The 24,200-nt window shown below is 38.1% G+C and overlaps 1 protein-coding gene across 1 annotated transcript in view; it reads right to left on the bottom strand.

Annotated features, from left to right (window-relative positions):
* The window catches only part of SYTL5 (synaptotagmin like 5), a gene marked incomplete at both ends in the record, with an annotated part of 247,460 nt that extends 224,026 nt beyond the window's left edge, over nt 1-23,434 (bottom strand). The window contains 1 exon segment of the mRNA XM_084870462.1: nt 23,316-23,434. Coding sequence (XP_084726588.1) covers nt 23,316-23,434 — 119 coding nt within the window.
* Nucleotides 23,435-24,200: the final 766 nt, after the last annotated feature.

The following is a 24,200-nucleotide window of genomic DNA, read 5'->3' as shown; positions in this document are numbered from 1 at the left end:
ACTAACAGAGAGATTTTTTAAAAATCCCATTATCATTGCACCAAGGAGGAAGAGGAGGAGGAGGAGAAGGAGGAGGAGGAGGGAAACCCAGACATAAACTTAATTAAGGAGGTAAAAGCCCTATACAGGAAAAACTACAGGACACTGAAAAAAGAGATATAGGAAGACACAGATGGAATGACAAACCATGTTCATGGATTGGTAGACTCAACATCATTAAAATGTCCATACTACCCAAAGGAATCTATAGATTCAATGCATGGAGTTTGGGGGTAAGGAGGAGAGATCAACCAAAGGACTTGTTTGCATGCATATAAGCATAACCAATGGATACATACCTCTAGTATCCATGAGCGGGGAGAGAGGGAGCAATAGGGTGATAAGGACACATATGTAATACCTTAATAAATAAAGAAGAAAAACAATACCAACAACATATTTCACAGACCTAGAGAGAATTCTCAAAAAAATTCATCTGAAATTAAAAAGACCCTGAATTGCTGCAGCAATCCTGAGAAAGAATATCAAAGTATGAGGGATCTCAATACCAGATACCAAGATATATTACAAAGCCACTGTTCTCAAAACTGCTTGGTATTGGCACAAAAACAGACATATAGATCAATAGAGTAGAAATGGCTCCAAACCACTAGGCTCAATTACTATTTGACAAAGGAGGCAAGAACATACAATGGAGTCAAGACAGTCTCTTCAATAAATGGTGTTGGGAAAATTGGACAGATACATGCAAAAAATGAAACTAGATCACCAACTTTCACCATACACAAAAATAAATTCAAAAGGGATAAAGGAATTAAAAATAGGATGGGAAACTATAAAAATACTAGGAGAATCCAAAGGAAGGAAAATCTCAGATATGTGCCAAAGCAACTTCTTAACAGATACAGCAATGGAAAAGTAAAGAGAAAATTAACAAATGGGACCATTAAAATAAAAAGCTTCTGCACAGCAAAAGAAACCATAAACAAAACAAGAAAGCCAACTGCATGAGAGAATATATTTTCAATGTTATCACCAATGAGGGTTTACTCTCCAACATTTACAGGGAACTCATACAACTTAACAAAGGGAAGATAAACAACCCAATAAGAAATGGGAAACATACCTAACTAGATACTTTTTGACAGAGGACATACAGAAGGCCTAGAGACATATGAAAACATGCTCAAAGTCACTATTTGAGAGATCAAATCAGAACACCAACGTGGTACCATCTCACACCTGTCAGAATGGCTATCATCAACAAATCAACAAACAACAAGTGCTGGTGGGGATGTGGAGAAAAAGGAACTCTTGCGCTGCTGATCGGAATGCAGACTGGTGTAGCCACTAGAAGACTGTATGGAGTTTCCTTTAAAAAACTAAGAATGAAACTCCCATTGGACCAAGTGATCCCACTTCTGGGAATATATCCCAAGAAACTAGAAACACCAATCAGAAAGGATATATGTACTCCTATGTTCATAGCAGCACAATTTACAATAGCTAAGATTTGGAAACAATAGGAGTGCCCATCAGCAGATGAGTGGATTAAAAAACTGAGGTGCATCTACACAACGGAATACTATGCTGCTGTGAAAAGGAAGTAACGCCTACCATTTGCAACAGCATGGATGGACCTGGAGAGCATTATGCTAAGTGAAATAAGCCAGTCAGAGAAAGATAAATATGACATGATCTCACTCATTTGTTTAATATAACGAACAACATAAACGGATTAATAAAAATAGATCCAGAGATAGCGAAGCAATGATCAGAACTTTAAACCTTGGAAGGCATGAGAGGGTGGGAAGTAGGGGGAGAGATCAACCTAAGGACTTGTATGCATGCATATAACCATAAGTAATGGAAACAGACACCAGGGGGGTGAGGTCTTAAGTGTGGGGGGGGGCAAATATGTAATACCTTAATCAATAAATAAGTTAAAAGGAGTTTAACTTCTATCAAAGAGCCATTGTGTTGTACGGGAATTTTCTGTTAATCCATTCAGAAGCTTTGTGGCAATTTTATAAGGATTAAAACAAAGTGTTGCCAAAACTGGTTTGGCTCAGCGGTAGAGCCTCAGTCTGCGGACTGAAAGGTCCCAGGTTTGATTCTAGCCAAGGGCATGTAAGTTGGTTGCAGGCACATCCCCAGTAGGCATGTGCAAGAGGCAGCTGGTCGATGTTTCTCTCTCATCGACGTTTCTGGCTATCTATCCCTCGCCCTTCCTCTCTGTGGAAAATCAATAAAATATGTTTTTAAAAAAATAAAGTGTTTACTGAAAGGTCCACTTCAATGGTTCTGCTGGTGTATTATGGGGACAGTGTGTCTTGAGCCTTTTGAGAAGGTAAAATTAATTTTGTTCTTAGTAGTAGTGATAATATTTAGAAAAGCAAACAGCCCACAGACCAAACATTTGTAGAGTATTAAGAGGGCATTTATTGCTTAGCACTTACTGGTCTCACTAATTTCCAGGCTGTATGTATAAATCTTATAATCACTTCAAATCCATTAGAATCAAATATTTACCTTATCAGTAAGATTCCAAATAGGCAATTTAAATAAAATTTTCCCTTCTCTTTCTCCCTCCTCCTCTTGCCTCTCTAAAATGATGGAATCAACCACATAAAAACAAAGCAACATGATATATGTGCTCTATTGATAATACTAGAGAGAGACCTGCTTTCTGTCCCATCTCAGCTTACCCTGCTGTGTGGAACAATGGAGTACACACAATTTGGTTTTCAGCATGAGGAGTAGAATAGCATCTTGTCAGCTTTTATTGGTCAAGAGCAATGTTTCAATAAAAGTTATGGTAACTTTAGATAATTTTATATAGCTTATTGGTCAGAACTATCAGTAAATATCAAGCAAAAAAAAAAGGCTTTCTGTTTTCTTCAATCTCTCTGACAGCTATTAGTAAGGCTGTGGGTGGTCTTTTGACAGGGTCTGAATAAGTACAGTGATTGCATAAGCATAGAGAAAAGGGAAGCAGTATGTAATGAGAGAAACTCAACTCTGATGTTTACCAACATACCAAATTATTTAATCTAAGTTACAGTTGCCACAGTTATAGGAAGTTTTAATAGTACATACCTTAGGGATGACATGGGGATTAAATAAAGATACATTTGGAAACTGATTAATATGTTTTCTGGTGTGAAGTAGGTATTGGATAGTTTATTATGTCCTTTTTCTGCCCTATCCCCATCCCAAAAAGGTCAGATAAGTCACTTAGAAGTTAAAAGTGACCTAAGAGTGGAGTGTAAACTCTGGAGTCAGACTGTGGAGATATCCCATTTCTTCAACTTACTAGCTGTGTAATCTTCAGCAAGTTAACTGTGCACTTCCAGTTTTCCATATATAAATGGGGATATTAATAGTTCTTATCTCATTGGGAAAGTGAATTTGTAATATGCTCCTTATAATTTCTCAGAACCTTCTATTATTTCTTGGTAATTTCTATTCCTTCAGATTAATCTTGCTGTTCTTCTATAGAGGCAATGAAATACATTTAAGTTGTTCAAGCGCATGAGCCATTGCAAATTGGTTGACACAAAAATTTTCTGGAAATGGCAGGACCTGGGAAATACCTAGCCTCCTAGACCAAAACCCATACTTTATCTCTGATAGCTGATGGTTTCTAACCCAACTCCAGCTTATCTCTAGGACTATAAATGTCCTGCTTCTCCCTGAGATGGCTTATTAAGTTTTCAGATGTATGTGGCTGTTCCCAAGGCTAGAAACCACCAAGATGGTGTTTTCAATACCAGAGGCCAGCAAACTATAGCCCTTGGGCCAAATCCAGGCCACTGCCTGTTTTTGTAAATAAAATTGTATTGGAACATAAGCCATACCCATTTGTCTGCATATTGTCTTTTTGTTTGCATACTATAATGGTAGAGTGAAATAATCATAACAGAGAATATATGCTCTTTAGAAACTAAAATATTTACCATCTAACCCTTTAGAGAAAAAGTTTGCTGAATTCTGGTCTATACCTTGGACAAAGCCTTATCCATGACTGCAAATGTTTTTATGCTTATTGTCCCTCAAAGCATTAGATTCTATCTCTGCACAACTCCACTATTCCAATAATAAATACAAAGCACTTGGCCTATGAAAGGTGATCAACAAATGTTGATTACTTGGAACTGACTACTTGGAACTCTAGGATGCACTTTGCTGCATGTAACAAAAAAAATATGATTGAAACCACTACAAATAAAATAGAAAAATATTATATTGTTTAAAGAAATCATAGTTATTTCATTTAGCAGGATATACTCAAGGTCCATCCATGTTGTCCCAAATGGTAATATTTCATTATTTGTTATTTCTGAATACTATTCTATTGTATGTATGAACCATGTATTGTCTACCAAAAGACACCTTACTTATTTTTATCTTTCCCATTTTATTTGATTAAGTTATCAGATATGTGTCCTTATCCCCCATTACCCCCCATTCTCCCACTCATGCCCTCACCCACCTGGTGTCTGTGTCCATTGGTTAGGCTTATATTCATGCATACAAGTCCTTTGGCTGATCTCTCCCCCATACCCCTAATCCCCCACTCTCACCCACCTTCCCTCTGAGGTTTGATGGTCTGATTGATGCTTCTCTGTCTTTGGATCTGTTTTTGTTAATCAATTTATGTTGCTCATAAACATATTCCACAAATGTGTGAGATCATGTGATATCTGTCTTTTTCTGACTGGCTTATTTCACTTAGCATAATGCTCTCCAGATCCATGCATGCTGTTGCAAATGATAAGAACTCCTTCTTTTTTTACAGCAGCATAGTATTGTATTGTGTAGATGTACCACAGTTTTTTAATCCACTCATCTGCTAATGGGCACTTAGGCTGATCCAAATCTTAGCTATGGTAAATTGTGCTGTTATGAACGTAGGGGTGCAAATATCCTTTCTGATTGGTGTTTCTAGTTTCTACTCTATCTATCTATCATCTATCTATCTATCTATCTATCATCTATCTATCTATTTACTTATCGTCAAAAGTTTTATATATATCTCCTTTTCCCCCGCTTGACTCTCACACCCCCCAGCTATTGCCACCCCAGGCAAGCCCCCACTGTCCCAGAATCTGTGTTCATTGGTTATGCTAATATGCATGCATACAAGTCCTTTGGTTGCTCTCTAACCCCCCATCCCTGCCATTTGTCTCTGGATCTATTCTTGTTCATCAAATTATGTTGATCATTATATCCCACATATGAATGAGATCATTTGGTATTTATATTTCTCTAACTGGCTTATTTCACTTAGCATAATGCTCTCCAGGTCCATCCATGCTGTAGCAAATGGTAAAAGTTCCTTCTTTTTGAGTGGTGTAGTATTCCATTATGTAGATGTACAACAGTTTTTTAATCCACTCATCTGCTGATGGGCACTTGGGCTGTTTCAAAATCTTAGCTATAGTACATTGTGCTGTTATGAACATAGGGGTGCTATATTCTTACTGATCGGTGTTTCTGGTTTCTTGAGATATAGTCCTAGAAGTGCGATTATTGGGTCAAATGGGAGTTCTATTTTTAACTTGTTGAGGAAACTCCATATTGTTTTCCACAGTGGCTGAATCAGTCTGAATTCCCACCAAAACTGCACGGGGGTCCTTTTCCTCCACATCCTCAATAGCATTTGTTGGTTGTTGATTTGCTGATTATAGCCATTCTGACAGGTGTGAGATGGTATCTCGTTTTTATTTGCATCTCTCAGGTGATTAGTGACTTTGAGCATGTTTTCATATGTCTCTCAGTCTTCTGTATGTCTTCTTTTAAAAAATGTCTATGTCCTTTGCCCATTTTTAAATTGAATCGTTATCTTTCTTTTTTTAGTTGTATGAATGCTCTATAATTTTGCAGATTAAACTCTTATCTGAAATATCATTGGCAAATATGTTCTCCCAGGCAGTGGTCTTTCTTGTTTTTTTTTTTTTATTGTTTCTTTTGCTGTGGAGCAGCTTTTAGTTTTTATGTAATCCCATTTGTTTATTTTCTCTTTACTTTTTATTGCCCTAGGAACTGTACAGTGAAGATATTGCTTTGGCATATGTCAGATGTTGCTGACTGTGGATTCATCTAGTATTTTTATGTGGGTTTTTTTAATCTTATGTTTAAGTTCTTTATTAATTTTGAGTTTATCTTTGTGTATGGTGTAAGTTGGTGTTCCAGTTTCTTTTCTTTTTTTTTCTTTTTTTTCTTTTTGCACGTATCTGTCCAATTTTTCAGACACCATATATTGAAGAGACTGTCTCAACTCCACTGTATGTTCTTGCCTCCTTTGTTGTATATTAATTGAGCATTGTGGTTTGGGTGGATTTCTGGGTTCTCTGTACTATTCCATTGATCCATATGTCTGTGGGGTTTTTTGTTTGTTTGTTTGTTTTGTTTTTTTGCCAATATCAGGCAGTTTTGTAATACAGTGGCTTTGTAATATAGCTTGATATCTAGTATTGAGATTTCTCCTAATATGTTCTTCTTTCTCAGGATTGATGCAGCTATTCATGGTCTTTTTTATTGCAGATGTATTTTTGTAGAGTTCTATCTAGGCCTATGAAATATGCTGTTGGTATTTTCATTGGGAGTATATTGAATCAATAGATTGCTTTGGGACCCTATTCTCCTCAGACTATTCAAAAAAATTCAAGAGGTAGGCACACTTCCAAGCTCATTCTATGAAGACAGCATTGCCCTAAAACCAAAACCAGATAAAGACAACACAATGGAAGATAATTACAGGCCAATATCCCTCATGAACATAGATGCCAAAATCCTCAACAAAATTCTAGCAAATCGGATCCTGCATTACATAAGAAAGATCATACACCATGACCAAGCAGGATTTATCTTGCGGATACAAGAATGGTACAATATCCCCAAATCAATTAATGTGATACATCACATAAACAAATTGAGAGATAAAAATCACATGGTCATATCAATTGATGCAGATAAAGCATCTGACAAAAACCCAACACCCCTTCTTGGTAAAATCCCTCAGTAAAATGGGAATAGAGGGATCATACCTCAACATAATGAAATCCTTATAGACTACAGCCATACTCAATGGGCAAAATATAAAACCATTTCACATAATAAAGGAATGAGATAGGGATGCCCACTTTCAGCACCCATGTTCGATATAGTACTGAAAATGCTAGCCATAGCAATTTGAAGAAGAAATAAAAGGTATCAAAATTATAAAATAAGTCTTAAAACTGTCATTATTCACAGATGACATGATACTGTACATAGAAAACCCTAAAGACTCCATCAAAAATTATTTGACTTAATAAATGAATTCGGCAATGTAGCAGGATACAAAATTAATGTCAAAAAATATATGGCATTTTTATATACCAATAGTGAACTTACAGAAAGAGCAATTAAAAAAAAACAATCCCTTTTACCATCGCACCAAAAAAATTAAGACACATAGGAATAAACTTAACTAAGGAGGTAAAAGACCTGTACTCCAAAACTACAGGACACTGAAAAAAGAGATAGAGGAAGGCATAAACAGATGGAAGAACATATCGTGTTCATGGATTGGTAGAATCAACCTCATTAAAATGCCTATATATATTTTAGTTTAATAATATTTCTTTAGATGGATAAAAATGGCAGCAGAGTAAGTGAATGCTGCATGGACACACTTCCACAAGCAAACTGGAATTATAACTAACATACAGCAAAAAGTCCTGAATAATCAACAGAAAACTCTCTGGAGAGAAACCTGATAAACCCAGGACCTAAAATGGAGACCATATAGAGATGGGTAGGAAGGGTGGAGACTGAAAAGTGCTGCCAGGTTCCCACAGACAGCTACTGCAGTTCCAAAGAAATATCTCAGCTGTGGCGGGTTGACCCTGAGAACTTTGGAGTCTGGTCCCCAAGCTTTGTCCCCCAGAAGTGAGCACCAGAACTGAGAAAGGTACCCACATAACATCTGACTACAAAAAGCAGCAGGGTTGCTATCTTCTAGGAAGAGACAGCTGGAAATTCAAGTACACTCTTAAAGGAACAATCACAAAATTCTCTGTGGAGCCACCTACTTTGTTCTCTGGCAGAGAATTATAGAGTGGACTGGAACTGTACAAGCAGAAGGCAGGATCAAGGGCTCTGGGGTCAGAACTCGGAAGGCTGACACCCAGTGTCCTGTGTTGAGTCACTCCTTCTCACTAACTGAGGCAAATTTTCTGATGCAAACATTTGATATACAGGCTGCCTTGCCTGGAGAGAAGACAGTTGACCCCTATTGAAAAACGCCTTGTCCCATGGTGCAGAAATGTTGAGGCCCATGAGGAGACAGAATAACAAATAGCCTCCAGGCTAAAGCCATTGCCCCACCCTACTGGGGGAGGGGAACCTCTCCCCACACCTGTGGATGATTGCCTCAGGGCAATTAAAGAGAATCTTATTAGTTGGTAGGCAGAGGCAGTCTCTGGGGAAATTGAGTCTCTGATGGATCTAATTCGTCAAGAACAACATTTGAAAATTTCCTGCAACCAGAGAATGAGAGGTGTAGCAGATCTACCTAACACAGAGTCACAAACCCAAACAGGCAGCCAAAATGAGGAGGTAAATAAACAACCCCCAAATGAAAGCACAAGATAATTCATTAGAAGAAGAGATAAATGAAATGGAGATAAGAAATTTATCTGATAAAGAGTTCAGAATAATGATGCTAAAGATGCTCAACAGCATAAGAAAAGATAGAGTAACTATGAAAACAGAAAGAAAATGACATAGCACAAATAAAGAACATGTTGGAAGGGATACACAGCAGATTAGGGGAAGCTAAGAATCAAATCAGTGAATTAGAAAACAGTATTGTAAATATCACTTTATCAGGGAACCAAAAAAAATAAATAAATAAAAAACAGGAGGACAGCTTAAGGGGGCAGTTGGATAATGTGAAGCGTAACAATATTCAAATAGGACGTGTGTCAGTAAAGGCAGAAAGGAAGAAAGGGATAGACAACATGTTTGAAGAAATAAAGGCAAAAATCTTCCATAACCTGGTAAAGGAAAAAGACACACAAGTCCAGGAGGCACAGAGAACCCCAACCAAGAAAAACCCAAACAGGCCCACACACAGACACACTATAATTTAAATGTTAAAAATTAAAGACAAAGAGAAAAATCTTAAAGGCATCAAGAGAAAAGCAAACTGTTACTGATAAAGGAGCTCCAATAAAGCTGACACGTGTTTCTTATCAGAAATGCTACAGGCCAGAAGAAAATAGCAGAATATATGCAAGGTAACAGAAAGCAAGGATTTTAAAACAAGATTGCTATATCCACCAAGACTATCATTCAAAATAGACCATCAAATAAAGAGCTTCCCAGACAACAAAAGGGCCAAAGGAGGAAATCACTACCAATCCAGCATTACAAGAAATGCTAAAGGGACTGCTGTAATAAGAAGAAATATAGAAAGAAAGCTAGGCATACAGAACTAAAATGGCAATAAATATGTACCTATAAATAATAACCAAAATGTAAATGGATTAAATGCTCCAATCAAAAGGCCTAGGGTAGCTGAATGGATAGAAAAATATGACCTAATTATATGCTGTCTACAATAGACCCACTTTAGAACAAAAGATATATACAGGATGAGAGTGAAGGGATGGCAAAAATGTTCCATGCAAATTGAAAATAAGAAAAAAAATCTGGACTAGTAATACTCATATCCAACAAAATAAATGTCAAAATGAAGGCCATCACAGGAGACAACAAAGGTCACTACATAATACTAAGGAATTGAACCAAACCAACAAGAGGATATAACCTGGTAAATGCATATGCACTATATATGTCTGTGTGTGTGTGTGTGTGTGTGTGTTTGTGTGTGTGTGTGTGTGTGTGTGTTAAAGAGAGAGACCCCAAAGCTGAAGAACATACATTCTTATCAAGTGCACATGGATCATTCACAAAGACAGAACACAGACTAAGACAAAAAACAAGTCTCTATAAGTTCAAGAAGATTGAAATAATACCAACTATCAAATCAACTGCAGTAAAAGCACCCCCAAAACATTAAAACACACGGTGGCTAAATATCATGTTATTAAACAATGAATGGTTTACCAGTGAGACCAAGAAAGAAATAAAAAACTTCCTAGAAACATTAAAATGAACACACAATAACACAAAATCTCTGAGATAGAGCAAAAGCAGTCCTGAGAGGGAAGTTCATAGCACTACAGGCCTACCTCAAAAATTAAGAAAAGTCAACAATAAATTATTTAACCCTGCAACTTAAGTAACTAGAAAGATAACAACAAGAAAAGGCCAGAGTAAGTAGAAGGAAGAGAATAATAAAGATTAGAGCAGAAACAAATGACATAGAGACTAAAACAACGATACAAAAAATCAATGAAACCAAGAGCTGGTTCTTTGAAAGGATAAACAAAATTGATTAACCATTAACCACACTTATCAAGAAACAAAGAGAGAGGACCGCAAAAAATAAAATCAGAAACAAAGGTGATAAATTAACCTCTGACACTACAGAAATGCAAAGGATTTTAAGAAAATACTATGAACAACTATATGACAACAAAATAGACAATGTGGATGAAATGGAAAAATTCCTAGAAAAATAGAATCTCCCAAAACTGAATGAGGAAGAAACAAAAAACCTGAATATGCCAATAACAACTGATGAAATAGAAGCAGTAATAATAATAACAAAATAAATTTCCAACAAACAAAAGGTCACATCTAGACCATTTCACAGGTGAGGTTTAACAAACATTCAAAGAAGAACTAACACCTATACTCCACAAACTACTGCAAAAAATACAAGTGGAAGGAACAGTTCAATAGTCATTTCATGAGGCTGCATTATCCTAATTCTTAAAAGAGAAAAAGACACTACAAAGAAAGAGAATTACAGGCCAATATTACTAATGAATATAGTTGCTAAAGTCTTCAATAAAATATTAACAAACCAGATCCAGAAACAAATTAAAAAGATTACATACCACACCAAAGTGAGATTTATTCCAGGAATGTAAGGCTGTTATAATATTTGAATATCAATAAATGTGATACATCGCCTAAAAAAATGAAAGACAAAAACCACATGATCATATCAATTTATGGAGAAAGAGCATTGGACAAAATCCAATACCCTTTATTGATAAAAACTCAGCAAAGTTGTAATAATGGGATCATACCTTAACATAGTAAAAGCCTTATATGAAAAACCTATTCCCAATATTACACCCAATGAGCAAATACTCAAACCATTTCCCTTAAGGACCGGAACAAGAAAAGGATACTCATTTTCACAACTCTGGTTTTACATAGTTTTTGAAGTGCTGCCATAACGATCAGAAAAGAAAAAAGAAGTAAAAGGTATCCAAATTGGAAAAAAAGAAATAAAACTGTCATTATTTGAAGATGACATGATATTGTACATAGAAAACCCTAAAGACTCCATCAAATACTACTATATTTAATAAATGAATTTGGCAACGTAGCAGGATACAAAGTTAATACCCAGAAATCTATGATGTTTTATACATCAATAATGAACTCACAGAGAGAAAAAATTAAAAAAAAATTTATCACTGCAATAAAAAATATTAAGATACCAGGAATAAATTTAAGGAGGTAAAAGACCTGTACTCAGAAATCTATAGGACATTGAAAAAAGATATAGAGAAAGACATAAACAGATGGAAGAACATACCATGTTCATGGATTGGTAGAATCAACATCATCAAAATGTCCATACCACCAAAAGCAATCTATAGATTCAATGCAATCTCCATTAAAATACCAATGGCATATTTCACAGACCTAGAAAAAACTCTCCAAAAATTTATATGGAATAAAAAAGACCTCAATAGTGGCAGCAATGCTGATAAAGAAAAACAAAGTTGGAGAAATCATAATACCAAATATCAAGATATATTAAAAAGCCACTGTTCACAAAATTGTCTGGTACTGGCACAAAATGGATATATAGACCAACGGAACAGAGATGAGAACCCAGAAATCAACTCAAGTCATTATGCTCAATAAATATTTGACAAAGGAGTCAAGAGCATACAATGAAGTCAAGACAGTCCCTTCAATAAATGGTATTAAGGAAATCGAACAGATACATGCAAAAAATAAAACTAGACCATGAACTTGTACCATACACAAAAATAAACTCAAAATGGATAAATAACTTAAATATAAAATAGGAAAAAATCGTAGAGGAATCCAAAGGGAGCAAAATATCCAACACATGTCATAACAATATCTTTATAGCTCCTAGGGCATTGGAAACAAAAGGAGAAAATAAACAAACAGGACTACATCAAAATAAAAAGCTTCTAAATAAAAAGCTTCTACACAGCAAAAGAAACCATCAACAACAAAAACACAATAAAGCCCACTACATGAGAAAACATATTTGTCAATATTATCTCTGATGAGGGTTTAATCTCCAAAATTTATAGGGAAAACATACAACTTAACAAAAAATAAACAATCCAATAAAAAATGGGCAGAAGACCTAAATAGATACTTTTCAAAAGAGGACATACAGAAGGCTGAGAGACATGAAAACATGCTCAAAGTCACTAATCAGCCAAGAGATGCAATCAAAATGATAGTGAGGTACCATTTCACACCAATCAGAATGGCTATCATCAACAAACCAACAAAGGACAAGTGCTGGCAAAGATGCTGGTGGGAATGGAGAGTAGTGCAGCCACTGTGGAAAACAGTATGGAGATTCTTCAAAAGTTCAAAATGGAACTCCCATTTGACTCAGTAATCCTACTTGTAGGAATATATCTAAAGAAATTAGAAACACCAATCAGAAAGCATATATGCACCCCTATGTTCATAGCAGCACAATTTACAATAGCTAAAATTTGGAAACAGCCTAAGTGCCCATCAGCAGATGAGTAGATTAAAAAATGGTAGTACATCTATACAATGGAATACTATGCTGCTGTGAAAAGGACAGAACTCTTACCATTTGTAAAAGCATGGATGGACCTGGAGAGCATTATGCTAAGCTAAACAAGCCAGCCGGAGAAAGATAAATATCACATGATCTCACTCATTTGTGGAATATAATGAACAAAATAAAATGATGAACAGAAATAGATGCAGAGACAGAGAAGCATTGAACAAACAATCAAACCTCATAAGGAAAACAGGGGAAGAGGGGTGGTTAAGAGATCAACCAAAAGACTTGTATGCATGTATACTAGTATAAGCATAACCAATGGACACAGATAGTAGGCAGTGAACGTATGTGCTGGGGGGTGGGAGTGGTAGGGAGAGGACAATAGGAAGGGGTTAAGGAGAATTATGTAATACTTTAAACAATAAAAATGTAAATTTAAAAAAAAATAAAGAACTTAAATTTAGCAAAAGGTTGGTACATTTATACAATGGAATACTATGAAGCAATAAAAGAATAATATTTTACCCTTTGAGACAGCATGGAAGGACCTGGAGAGTATCGTGCTAGGTGAAATCAATCAGTTAGAGAAAGATAAGTATCACATGATCTCAGTCATATGTGGAACTTAAGTAATAAAATAAACTGAAAAAAGGAGTGAATCCAGAGACATGGAAACATGGAACAGAGTTCAGAATCTCAGAGGAAAGACAGAAGAGGGTGGGTGAGTGGGAGGTAATCAACCACAGGCTTTGTTTGAATATATGCATGATCCATGGACACAGACAACAGGGCAATGAGGGCCTGGGGTGAGGAGCAAGGATGAGCTAAAGAGGGGTTAATGGGGAGGAAAGGGAGACATATGTAATAATTTCAACAATAAAGATTAATGAAAATTCTAATAATATCCTATATAAGAAAGAGGTAATATGCAAATTGACCATCACTCCAACACACAATATTGCTACACCCATGTGGTCAAAGATCCTGCCCCAATATGGGCACAAGATGGCCACCACAAGATGGCCATCAGGGGAGGACAGTTGGAAAGGACCAGGCCTACAAGGGAGGACAATTGGGGGCAATCAGGCCTTCAGCGGAGGGCAGTTAGGGATAACCAGGCCAGCAGGGGAGGGCAGTTGGAGGAAACCAGGCCGGTAGAGGAGGGAAGTTAGGGGTGAGCAGGCTCACAGGGGAGGGCAAATAGAGGCAATCTGGCCAGCAAGAGAGGGCAGTTAGGGGTGCCCAGGCTGGCAAGGGAGGGAAATTAGAAGTGACTGAACCAGCAGGGGAGGACAGTTAGGGGCTACAAGGCTGGCAGGGGAGGGCAGTTAGGAGTGACCAAGCCAGCAGGGGAGCAGTTAGGCATTAATCAGGCTGGCACTGGAGTGGTTAGGGGGTGATCAGGCTGGCGGGCAGAAGTGGTTAAGGGCAAACAGGCATGTGAACAATTGGGAGCCAGTAGTCCTGGATTATGAGAGGGGTCCAGATTGGAGAGGTTGCAGGATGGGCTAAGGGACACCCCCACCCATGCACTAATTTCATGCACCGGGCCTCTAGTATAAAAATAAATGGCTAATATATATTCCTTGTTTCCCCCAAAATAAGACAGTGTCTTATATTAATTTTTTCTCCCAAAGTTGCACTAGGTCTTATTTTCAGGGGATGTCTTATCTTTCCATGAGCTAGGTCTTATTTTCAGGGAAACACAGTATTTTTGATTTCAGAGAAGAAGGGCTTGAGAGAGAATAGAAATATCAATGATGAAAGCGAATCATTGATTGGCTGCCTCCAGCATGCCTCTCACCAGGGATCAAGTTCACAATCCAGGCATGCACCCTGACCAGGAATTGAACCATGACTACCTGGTTCACATGTTGACACTCAACCACTGAGCTATGCTGGCTGGGCCCAAATGACACTTTCGTTTTTTCCATGTATTGGCCAACATGAATAATGCTGCAATGAACATAGGGGTGTACAAATCTTTACCAATAACTGTTTTTAAATTTCACAGTTAGATACCCATAACTGTTGCTGGATCATGTGGTAACTATTCTTAAATTTGTGTGGAGCCTCTATACTGTTTTCCATAGAGACTATACCAGTTCACATTCCTACCAGAGTGAATAAGGGCTCCTTTTCCTACATGTCCTCTCTAACACATTATTACTTGTCTTGTTGATAATAGTCATTCTAACAAGTGTACAATGTTATCTCATTGTACTTTTGATTTGCATTTCCCTAATAACTAGTGAAGTTGAGCATCTTTTCATATATCAGTTGGTCATTTGTGTCTTCTTGTGAGAAGTGTCCATTAAGGTCCTCTGCCCATGTTTTAATTGGATTGTTTGTATGAAATTTAGCTGTATAAGTTATTTATATATTTTGGATATTAACCCCTTGTCAGAGCTGTTGGTGTCAATTATCATCTCCCCTTTAGTTGGATGCCTTTTTTTAATTTTTAGAAGTGTGAGGAAGTGAGAGATAGAAACATCAATGATGAGAGAGAATCATTGATTGGCTGCCTCCTAAACACCTGCTATTTTGATATAGCCCACAACCCGGGCATGTGCCTTGAGCAGAAATCAAATCATGACCTCCTGGTTCATAAGTTGATGTTCAACCACTGAGCCATGCTAGTTGGGTTGCCTTTTTGTTTTGATGGTTATTTTTTTAGCTGTGCAGAGTTTTTTAGTTTTATATAGTTCCATTCATTTATTTTTGCCTTTACTTCGCTTGCATTTGGACTCAAATGCATAAAATATTCTCTCTGTCCAAGGTCCATAAGTTTGGTACCTATAAAACATAAGTAATTTATTGTTTCAGATCTTATATTTAGGTCTTTGGGATATAAAATTGATAGGAACAAATAAATAAACAAGAAAAACAAAAACTCATAGACACAGACAGCAGTATGGTGGTTACCAGAGGGAAGGGTCCTTACCAAAGAGAAGGGTAAAGGGGATAAAATATATATTATGGAAGATGATTTTACTTTGGGTGTTAGGCACACAATCCAGTATACAAATTATGTGTCTCATAAATGTACATTTGAAACTTACATAATCTTATTAACCAAAGTCACCCAATAATGTAATTAAAAATGAGGTAGTCCAGAAATGTGGCCCATACATGATTATCTGGATGCTGGCATTCACACCCAACAGCATCTTGTATAACATGTGTTATTGGACATGTCCACTGGGGAAGAAAACCCTCTTCAATGGGTCATCTTTGGTCTCACATCCACCTCCAGACCCATAATAGTTGCCAGATAAATCCCATTCAAGGAATGATTTTTTTTTAAAGCGACTGCTGGAGCTAAACAAAAGTTAGAGTTGGGTAGAGAGAAAGAAAAGAGAAATGTATGCTTTAAGTTGATAGATAGAGTTTACTTCTGAGACAAGTCCAAGAATAAGTGCAAAAAAGAACCTAAATCCAGTCATGTTTTAAATATAGGCATTGTGACCAAATGGAAATGTCTTAGAATTAAGCCAACAAATTAACTGCAAAAATAAATAGGTATTGCCGAAACCGGTTTGGCTCAATGGATAGAGAGTCGGCTTGGGAACTGAAAGGTCCCGGGTTCGATTCCGATCAAGGGCATGTACCTTGGTTGCGGGCATATCCCCAGTGGGGGGTGTGCAAGAGGCAGCTGATCGATGACTCTCTCTCATTGATGTTTCTAACTCTCTATCTCTCTCCCTTCCTCTCTGTACAAAATCAATAAAATATATTTAATAAATAAATAAATAAATAAATAAATAAAATAGGTATTTAGTAGTGTTTTATTTATTTATTTTTGTTTGTTTTTTATTTATTTATTTATTTTAATTTTTAATTAAATTATTATCTTTGTACATATACCATTGCCCACCCCCTCCCAGACACGCCCTCCCTCCCCAGAGTTTTGTGTCCATTGGTTATACTTATATGCATGTATATAAGTCCTTCGGTTGATCTATTATCTCCCCCAGATCTCCCTACCCTCTCCGCTGCAATTTGACAGTCTGCTTGTTGCTTTACTCTCTCTATATCTATCTTTGGTTTAGTAGTGTTTTAAATTGAAGATTTCTTACATAAGTCAATACCACAAAGTAGACATTTAGCAAGCAGTATTTATTTTTTTAGGTGTGGAAGATCAAGTAGAGTAAAAATTTGTTAATGAGATTTAGGAAGGGGGAAACAGATTCTATGAGCCATGTACTTTTTTATGTTAGGCTGAGTTCTTCCACAGCTAGAAAAATCTAAAATATAAAAGGATCAGCTGAAACCGGTTTGGCTCAGTGGTAGAGTGTCGGTCTGTGGACTGAAAGGTCCTGGGTTCGATTCCGGTCAAGGGCATGTACCTTGGTTGCGGGCACATCCCTGGTAGGGGGTGTGCAAGAGGCAGCTGATCGATGACTCTCTCTCATCGATGTTTCTGACTCTCTGTCTCTCTCCCTTCCTCTCTGTACAAAATCAATAAAATATATTTTTTTAAATAAAAATAAAATAAAATATATTTTAAAAAAATAAAAATAAAAAAATAAAAGGATCAACAAATCCTACCTAATAAAAGAGTAATATTCAAATTAACCATCACTCCCCCTCACAAGCCACGCCCATCAGCCAATCAGAGCATATAAACCCAACCAAGATGGCTACAGCCACAGAGAGCAAGAGGGAGGTGTTTCTCCGACAACAGAGGAAGCCAAGCTTACCGCCTGCCCTTGCTGGCCCACGCCTCCACTCAAAGCTACAAAGTTTCAATTATAGAAGTTAAACAAGTCCAAACAGAAACAGTTGCTGCAACTGAGCTAGCAGGTGGCTTGGCTCTTCTCCAGGCTACAAAGATTCAATTGTAGAAAGTAAATATATCCCAGATACCAAGGCCTCCACTTGGGCTGCTGGGAGGCGTGGCCAGCCTGCAAACCACCACAGGCCCCTCACTCAGGGAGCCCCATGTTCCAAGGGAACCCCAACCCTGATCAGGGACACCCTTCAGGGCAAACCAGTCAGCCCCCACCCATGCACCAGGCCTCTATCCTATCTAATATAAGAGTGTAATATGCAGATTGACCATCACTGCAACACACAAGGTGGCTGACCCCATTGGTCAAAGATCCTTCCCCCATGTGGACACCAGATGGCCAACAGGGTAGGGCAGTTGGGAGGGACCAGGCCTGCAAGGGAGGGCAGTTGAAGGCAATAAACCCTGCAGGGGAGGGCAGTTAGGGGTGACAAGGCTGGCAAAGGAGGGAATTTGGGGGCAAACAGGCTGGCAGGGGAGCAGTTAGACCAATCAGACTGGCATGCGAGTGGTTAGGGGGTGATCAGGCTGACAGACAAAAGTGGTTAGGGGCAATCAGGAAGGAAGGCAGGTGAGCAGTTGGGAGCCAGTAGTCCTGGATTGTGAGAGGGATGTCCGACTACCCATTTAGGCCCGATCATGGGCAGTTGCACATCCCTTAAGGGGTCCCAGATTGGAGAGGGTGCAGGCTGGGCTGAGAGACAACCCCCTCTGCCCCCGTGCACAAATTTCGTGCACCAGGCCTCTAGTATTTTAATATTATCCTTCCAAATGAAATATTTTTTTTTGCATTTTCAGTCATTATTGGTAGTTCAATTTTCTTTGCATCAGTTCCTCCCTCTTTCTTCATTGCATTAAAGCTTCAATAAACCTAACTGATTTGTTCTTCACAGAGAACATTTAAAATATTTTTCTCTCTAATACTCGAAACCTGTGTCTATATGTCTTGTATCACTCCTTCCTGCTTGGACTTAAATAGAAAATTATATATATTTGAGCCTCTGAGATGAATCTAGAATGATCTGATAATAACCAGTTATTTCTCCTCAAACTACAGTTCATGCCTGGAGGTGAATAATCAGGTTTCGGTATGCTTTTTGGTACAGAGAACTTTTAAGAGCACCCAGAGACCAGTTTTACCTTATGAATGCCATATTTTAGTGGCTATGTGGACTGTAGAGCACAATTGCATGAGAGGCCTTTAAAATGTTGATTCAATACAATTTTTACATTCTTCCAGTGTTCTATTTTCTTAATCCTTAAGGACAGCTTACTTAAGCAAATAAATACACAAACACAAAATCCACTGCTTCCCAAACTCCAGTTTACTAACTTTCCAGATCAGTGTTTTCTTTGTGATGATCATAATACTTATTTTTATCCCTTTGGCTCCTATTTCTTTCTGAAACTTATTAGCAGAATCTGAAAGTAATTTTGAGATTCATTGTAAATAGGTGAAATACTGTTGACATATATTTTCTAATATCAAGATCCTTTTGACATCTCATGGCTAAGCTCATATGTAACCTCTCCTGTGAAACCATTTCTTCTATATAGATCTTATTCATAACTGATTACTTTTTCCTCTAGAGTCCCACCAAATATCAATCTACACCTCTGTATCACAGTGAAAACAATTATAATAACTAACACAAATTTTATTGGTACAATAAAATCTGTTACACCATAATTTCCTTATGTTGATAACTTTGGATGATAGCAAGGAAAATGACTAAGTTCCTTGTCTACTGTAGCAAATCCTCTAGTTGAGTTTTCCCGAAGCTTATTCTGAAATGTGAATTTGTTGTGCAAATGATTTAAGTAGTGCTCTCTGGAGGAACCTGTAAGGGAGTAGGTAAATAGGAGAGGGAAGCGGGAGGGCCTAAGCCAAGGTGAAGTCCAGCCTAAGCATGTTTCCACGGGGAGCTCTGAAGCAGAAGTTGCATTGTGGGGTGTGTCTTGCTTCAAGGTGAAGGAAAATGGTTACAGTATCTGTCAGCCATTGATTTGGGGCTGCCAAGTAGGGACATAAACTCAAGTTTATCTGTCACTTGCGGTTCTCTAATCCTATGGACAACTCCAACCACCAAAAGATTGTCCTCTAAAGAAAACAGTGGTGCCAACCCTTAGAAGTAAAGCAGGTAGAAATTGGGGGATGAAAGCATAGATCCAAGGAATCCTAGAGGATCTTAATAGAGCACTGATAGTGGTCACTAGAACTAGTAAATCAAGAGCCAAACAAACCAACAATAGGAATAATGATTATAGCCAGGAATTATTGAGTGCTTACTGTATGTCCATATTGCTCTATGTTCCTGATAATGTCACCTTATTTAATCCTTACAACAACTTTATGAGGTAGCTAATGTTACAATTTCTGTTTGTCAAATGAGGAAACTAGATTTATCTATGGAAGTAACTTGTCCAAGGTGACATGAAGATTTCATGGTGCAACTAAGATTTCAATAAATAAGTATGGATGTATGGTTCAACAGCATGTACTCTAAACAGCATGCGGCCAAATTTGGCATGGCTTCTCAATACAAACCTGTTAAGAGTGACAGAACCAGAATCATCTGGGCTTGACTCATATCTTGGTAGCTCAGAACAAAATGAGACAACACATTTAATACAGTTTAGTGTAGAAAAAAACACTCAATTCCTCAAAAAAAAATTAAAGAGCCAGAAAATCAATAACTTTAGCCTGGAGAGCTCTTCTGTATATTGTAATATGAAATAAACAACAAGAATATTTTCATGTATTTCCAATGCTAAGGATCCTAGTTGCTTTAAATGCATTGATTATTTTTGGAACATGTTAAGATAATATTACTACAAGTTTTCTCTTCAAGTAAAATAAACAAAGTTTCTGATTGCAGTTTGGGGAAACATACAAGACACAACATCTACATGTTGCACAGTAAGCAGTAACCGAGGAGGAAGCTGTTTATATCTGCTCCCGTATTCAGGGGTGATATGTAATAGCTAAATATATTTAACAAGCAAGACAGTACAGGTAGCAACTAATTACAGTGCATGAAGTAGCCAATCAGAATGACAATATGACCATTCAGAACAGATGATGCAATCAATTCAGAATGGGTGCTGGCTGAAACATAAGTGAGATCATATATTGGGATTTAGCCAAATATCAAACATGCCTACAACTGATATGAAACTCAACTTTGCCAATATTACTCAACTTTTCTCACAGATACATATTTGAAAAAACTTAGGTGTTCCTCTGGTAGAATGAGTACTTTTCACTCTCCAGGTTCCCTGCTTCTTCTCCCAACTATAGTGAAGACAAAGCCCCAGAATTGGACCTGAATTACCACCATTTGTCCACCATCCAAAACTGAAATAACATTGCTGACATGTACACATAAGGAACTGTTCAACATTGAAATTGGGACTCAAAAGAACTGTTGGCCCAGAAAGAAACTCACTACAGACTGATTCATTTGTCTCTCAGCATAACCATTATTGCTTGTCTCATTTTCGATTCTTATAAGTGTATTTCTAGTATCACATGAGCTCACTCATCTAGGGGAAATGAAGAACAACATAAACTGATGAACAAGAACAACATCAATCAGACTGTCGGACCTCAGAGGGACGGTAGGGGAGGCTGGGGATAAGGAAGAGAGATCAACCAAAGGACTTGTACGCATGCATAAGAGTCAAACCGGTGGTCATGGACAACAGGGGAGTGGGGGCATGTATTGGAAGGGGTTTGGGATGGAAATGGGGGGGGGATGAGGACAAATATATGATACATTAATCAATAAAGTAATTTTAAAAATAAATAAAAAAGACTGATCTGAGAAAAGCATCATCCTATCTAATAAAAGAGTAATATGCAAATTGACCATACCTCCACCACAGCCACCAGCCACGCCCAGAGCTAGCACTAAAATTTGGGCAGTCCCCCCTCTTAGCTACATGTTATGACATTATTACCAAATGGGCATTCTCATCAACACCATTATTAACTACCCTCATGTGGAGCCAATCAGGAGCAAATATGCAAATATACCCAACCAAGATGGCTGCAGGCCAGAGGCTTGGGTTTCCCTGGCGATGGAGGAAGCCTTTGCCAGCCCAGGCTTCTTTTAAATGCTACAAAGTTTCAATGATAGGAGATAAACAAATTCCAACAAAAATGGCAGCAGCCATGGAGCTGGAAGAGCAGGAGGCTAGAGTTGCCCCCGATGATGGAGAAAGCCAAGATTTCCATCTTCCCTGGCCTGTCTTGACCTCAGCATAAGGCTACAAAGTTTCAATTATAGAAGGTAAATAAACCCCAACAGAAATGGTTGCCGCCACAGAGAGAGCAAAAGACTTGGCCCTGCTCCAGGCCACAAAGTTTCAGTTGTAGAAGATAAATAAACCCCAAATACCAGGGCCTCCACTTGGGTTGCCAGGGGGCATGGCCACCCTGCAAACCACCACAGACCCCTCACCCAGGCTGCCCACACCCCAAGGGAACCCCAACCCTGATCTGGGACACCCTTCAGGGCAAATCAGCCAGCCCCCACCCATGCACCAGGCCTCTATCCTATCTGATAAAAGAGTAATATGCAAATTGACTATCACTCCAACACACAAGATGTCTGCCCTCATGTGGATACAAGATGGCTGCCACAAGATGACGAGCAGGGCAGGGAAGTTGAGAGGGACCAGGCCTGCAAAAGAGGGCAGTTGTGGGTGATCAGGCTAGCAGGGGAGGGCAGTTGGGAGGGACCAGGCCTGCAAGGGAGAGCAGTTGGGGGGCGATCAAGCCTGCAGGGGAGGGCAGTTGGGAGGGATCAGGTTGGCAGAGGAGGGCAGTTGGGGGTGACCAGGCCTGCAGGGGAGGTCAGTTAGGGGTGACCAGGCCTGCAGGGGAGGGCAGTTAGGGGCAAACAGTTTGCCAGGGGAGCAATTAGGTATCAGTTAGGCTGGCAGGGGAGTGGTTAGGGGGTAATCATGCTGGCAGGCAGAAGCGGTTAGGGGCAACCAGAAGGCAAGCAGGTGAGCAGTTGGGAGCCAGCAGTCCTGATAGGAGACAGTGCAGGCTGGGATGAGGGACACCCCATGCACAAATTTTGTGCACTGGGCCTCTAGCAAATAAATAATAGCTAATATTTATTTTATTCTTAGTTATCAGATACTGCATGTGTATTATCTTCCTTAACTTTTGCAACAACCCTGTGATGTGTATACTATTATTATTATCCTTGTTTAATTGAAGAGGAAACCAAGGCATGGAGAAGTTGAGTAACTTAATCAAGTTCATGCAAGTAATATATTACAGAGCTAGCACTAAAATTTGGGCAGTCCCCCCTCTTAGCTACATGTTATGACATTATTACCAAATGGGCATTCTCATCAACACCATTATTAACTCAACTCCATTCTTCCATCCAGCTAAATAATAAAGTACCAAAAATATTTGGGCTATGGCTTGGAACCCATGAAATCACTGAACAACATTTGCCTTCAATGTGGTCCCATTTATGATCTAAATTGCTTGAAACAAACAGAGAGCAGTGAAAGAGGGCAGCAAATATAAAAGAATATTACCTTATTCTCTTTTCCTCCACTTTTTTCAAATATTCATCTCTCTTTAAAACTTCTAAGATCATTTCCTTCTCATGATCTAACAAAAATGAGAGATTGATGAATTCTGAGTTCTTAGACATGGTATTTCAGCAGCAACTCTGAATAGCAGTGGTTGAATCTTCCAGGTGAATTGATATCCCCAATTGTTAAGATCCCGTTCAACAACCCAAAGTCACTCAGTTATTTGATATATAGTGATTTTTTTATAAAGTATTTGAAGAATTGCCAATGTTAGGTAGATATTCTTCCAGGCTACATAGAAAATAGGCTCCACTGGGAATACATTCCAAGAAAGTCATTACTGTTTTAACTGAAAAAGATATCCAAAGACTTTGCTGTGGTGTACAGTCAGATGGAAGCTGAGAGTCACTAATGATGTTCAACATTGATCCTTCAGACAACTACAGGGCAGGAATCATATCCACTGGGGAAGGAAAGGTGGAGAAAACAAAAGAGAGAAAAATTAACTAGGTCATTTTTCCCATAACAATTTTTCCCATAAGTGTCTAATTTTTGAAACAGTGATATACTTAAGCTAAAAATTATTTATAATCAGGAAACATTCATTTATTATGTCCACATCTTGTGTTTATTACAATGAAATATTATAATATTTAGTTGCTTTCAAGTTCTTCATGAAAATTCAGTTTCTTTCATTATAATTAGAATTCTTTATTAGCCAGATACTGTTACCACATTTGCAGCTGACTTATGGATAAATTGAGTCACCACTTGGGGACACCAAGTGTGCAGTCTGCATTAAGTCCCTTAAAGGGCTTCCTCCTTCTCTTTTCCTCCCTACAACTCAGACCACAGCAAAGACATCACTTCTAAGAAATACTAAAC

Source organism: Pipistrellus hanaki (genome assembly GCF_964339955.1).
Source record: "Pipistrellus hanaki genome assembly, chromosome: X".
Taxonomy (NCBI): domain Eukaryota; kingdom Metazoa; phylum Chordata; class Mammalia; order Chiroptera; family Vespertilionidae; genus Pipistrellus; species Pipistrellus hanaki.
This window is presented reverse-complemented; position numbering and strand designations above follow the sequence as displayed.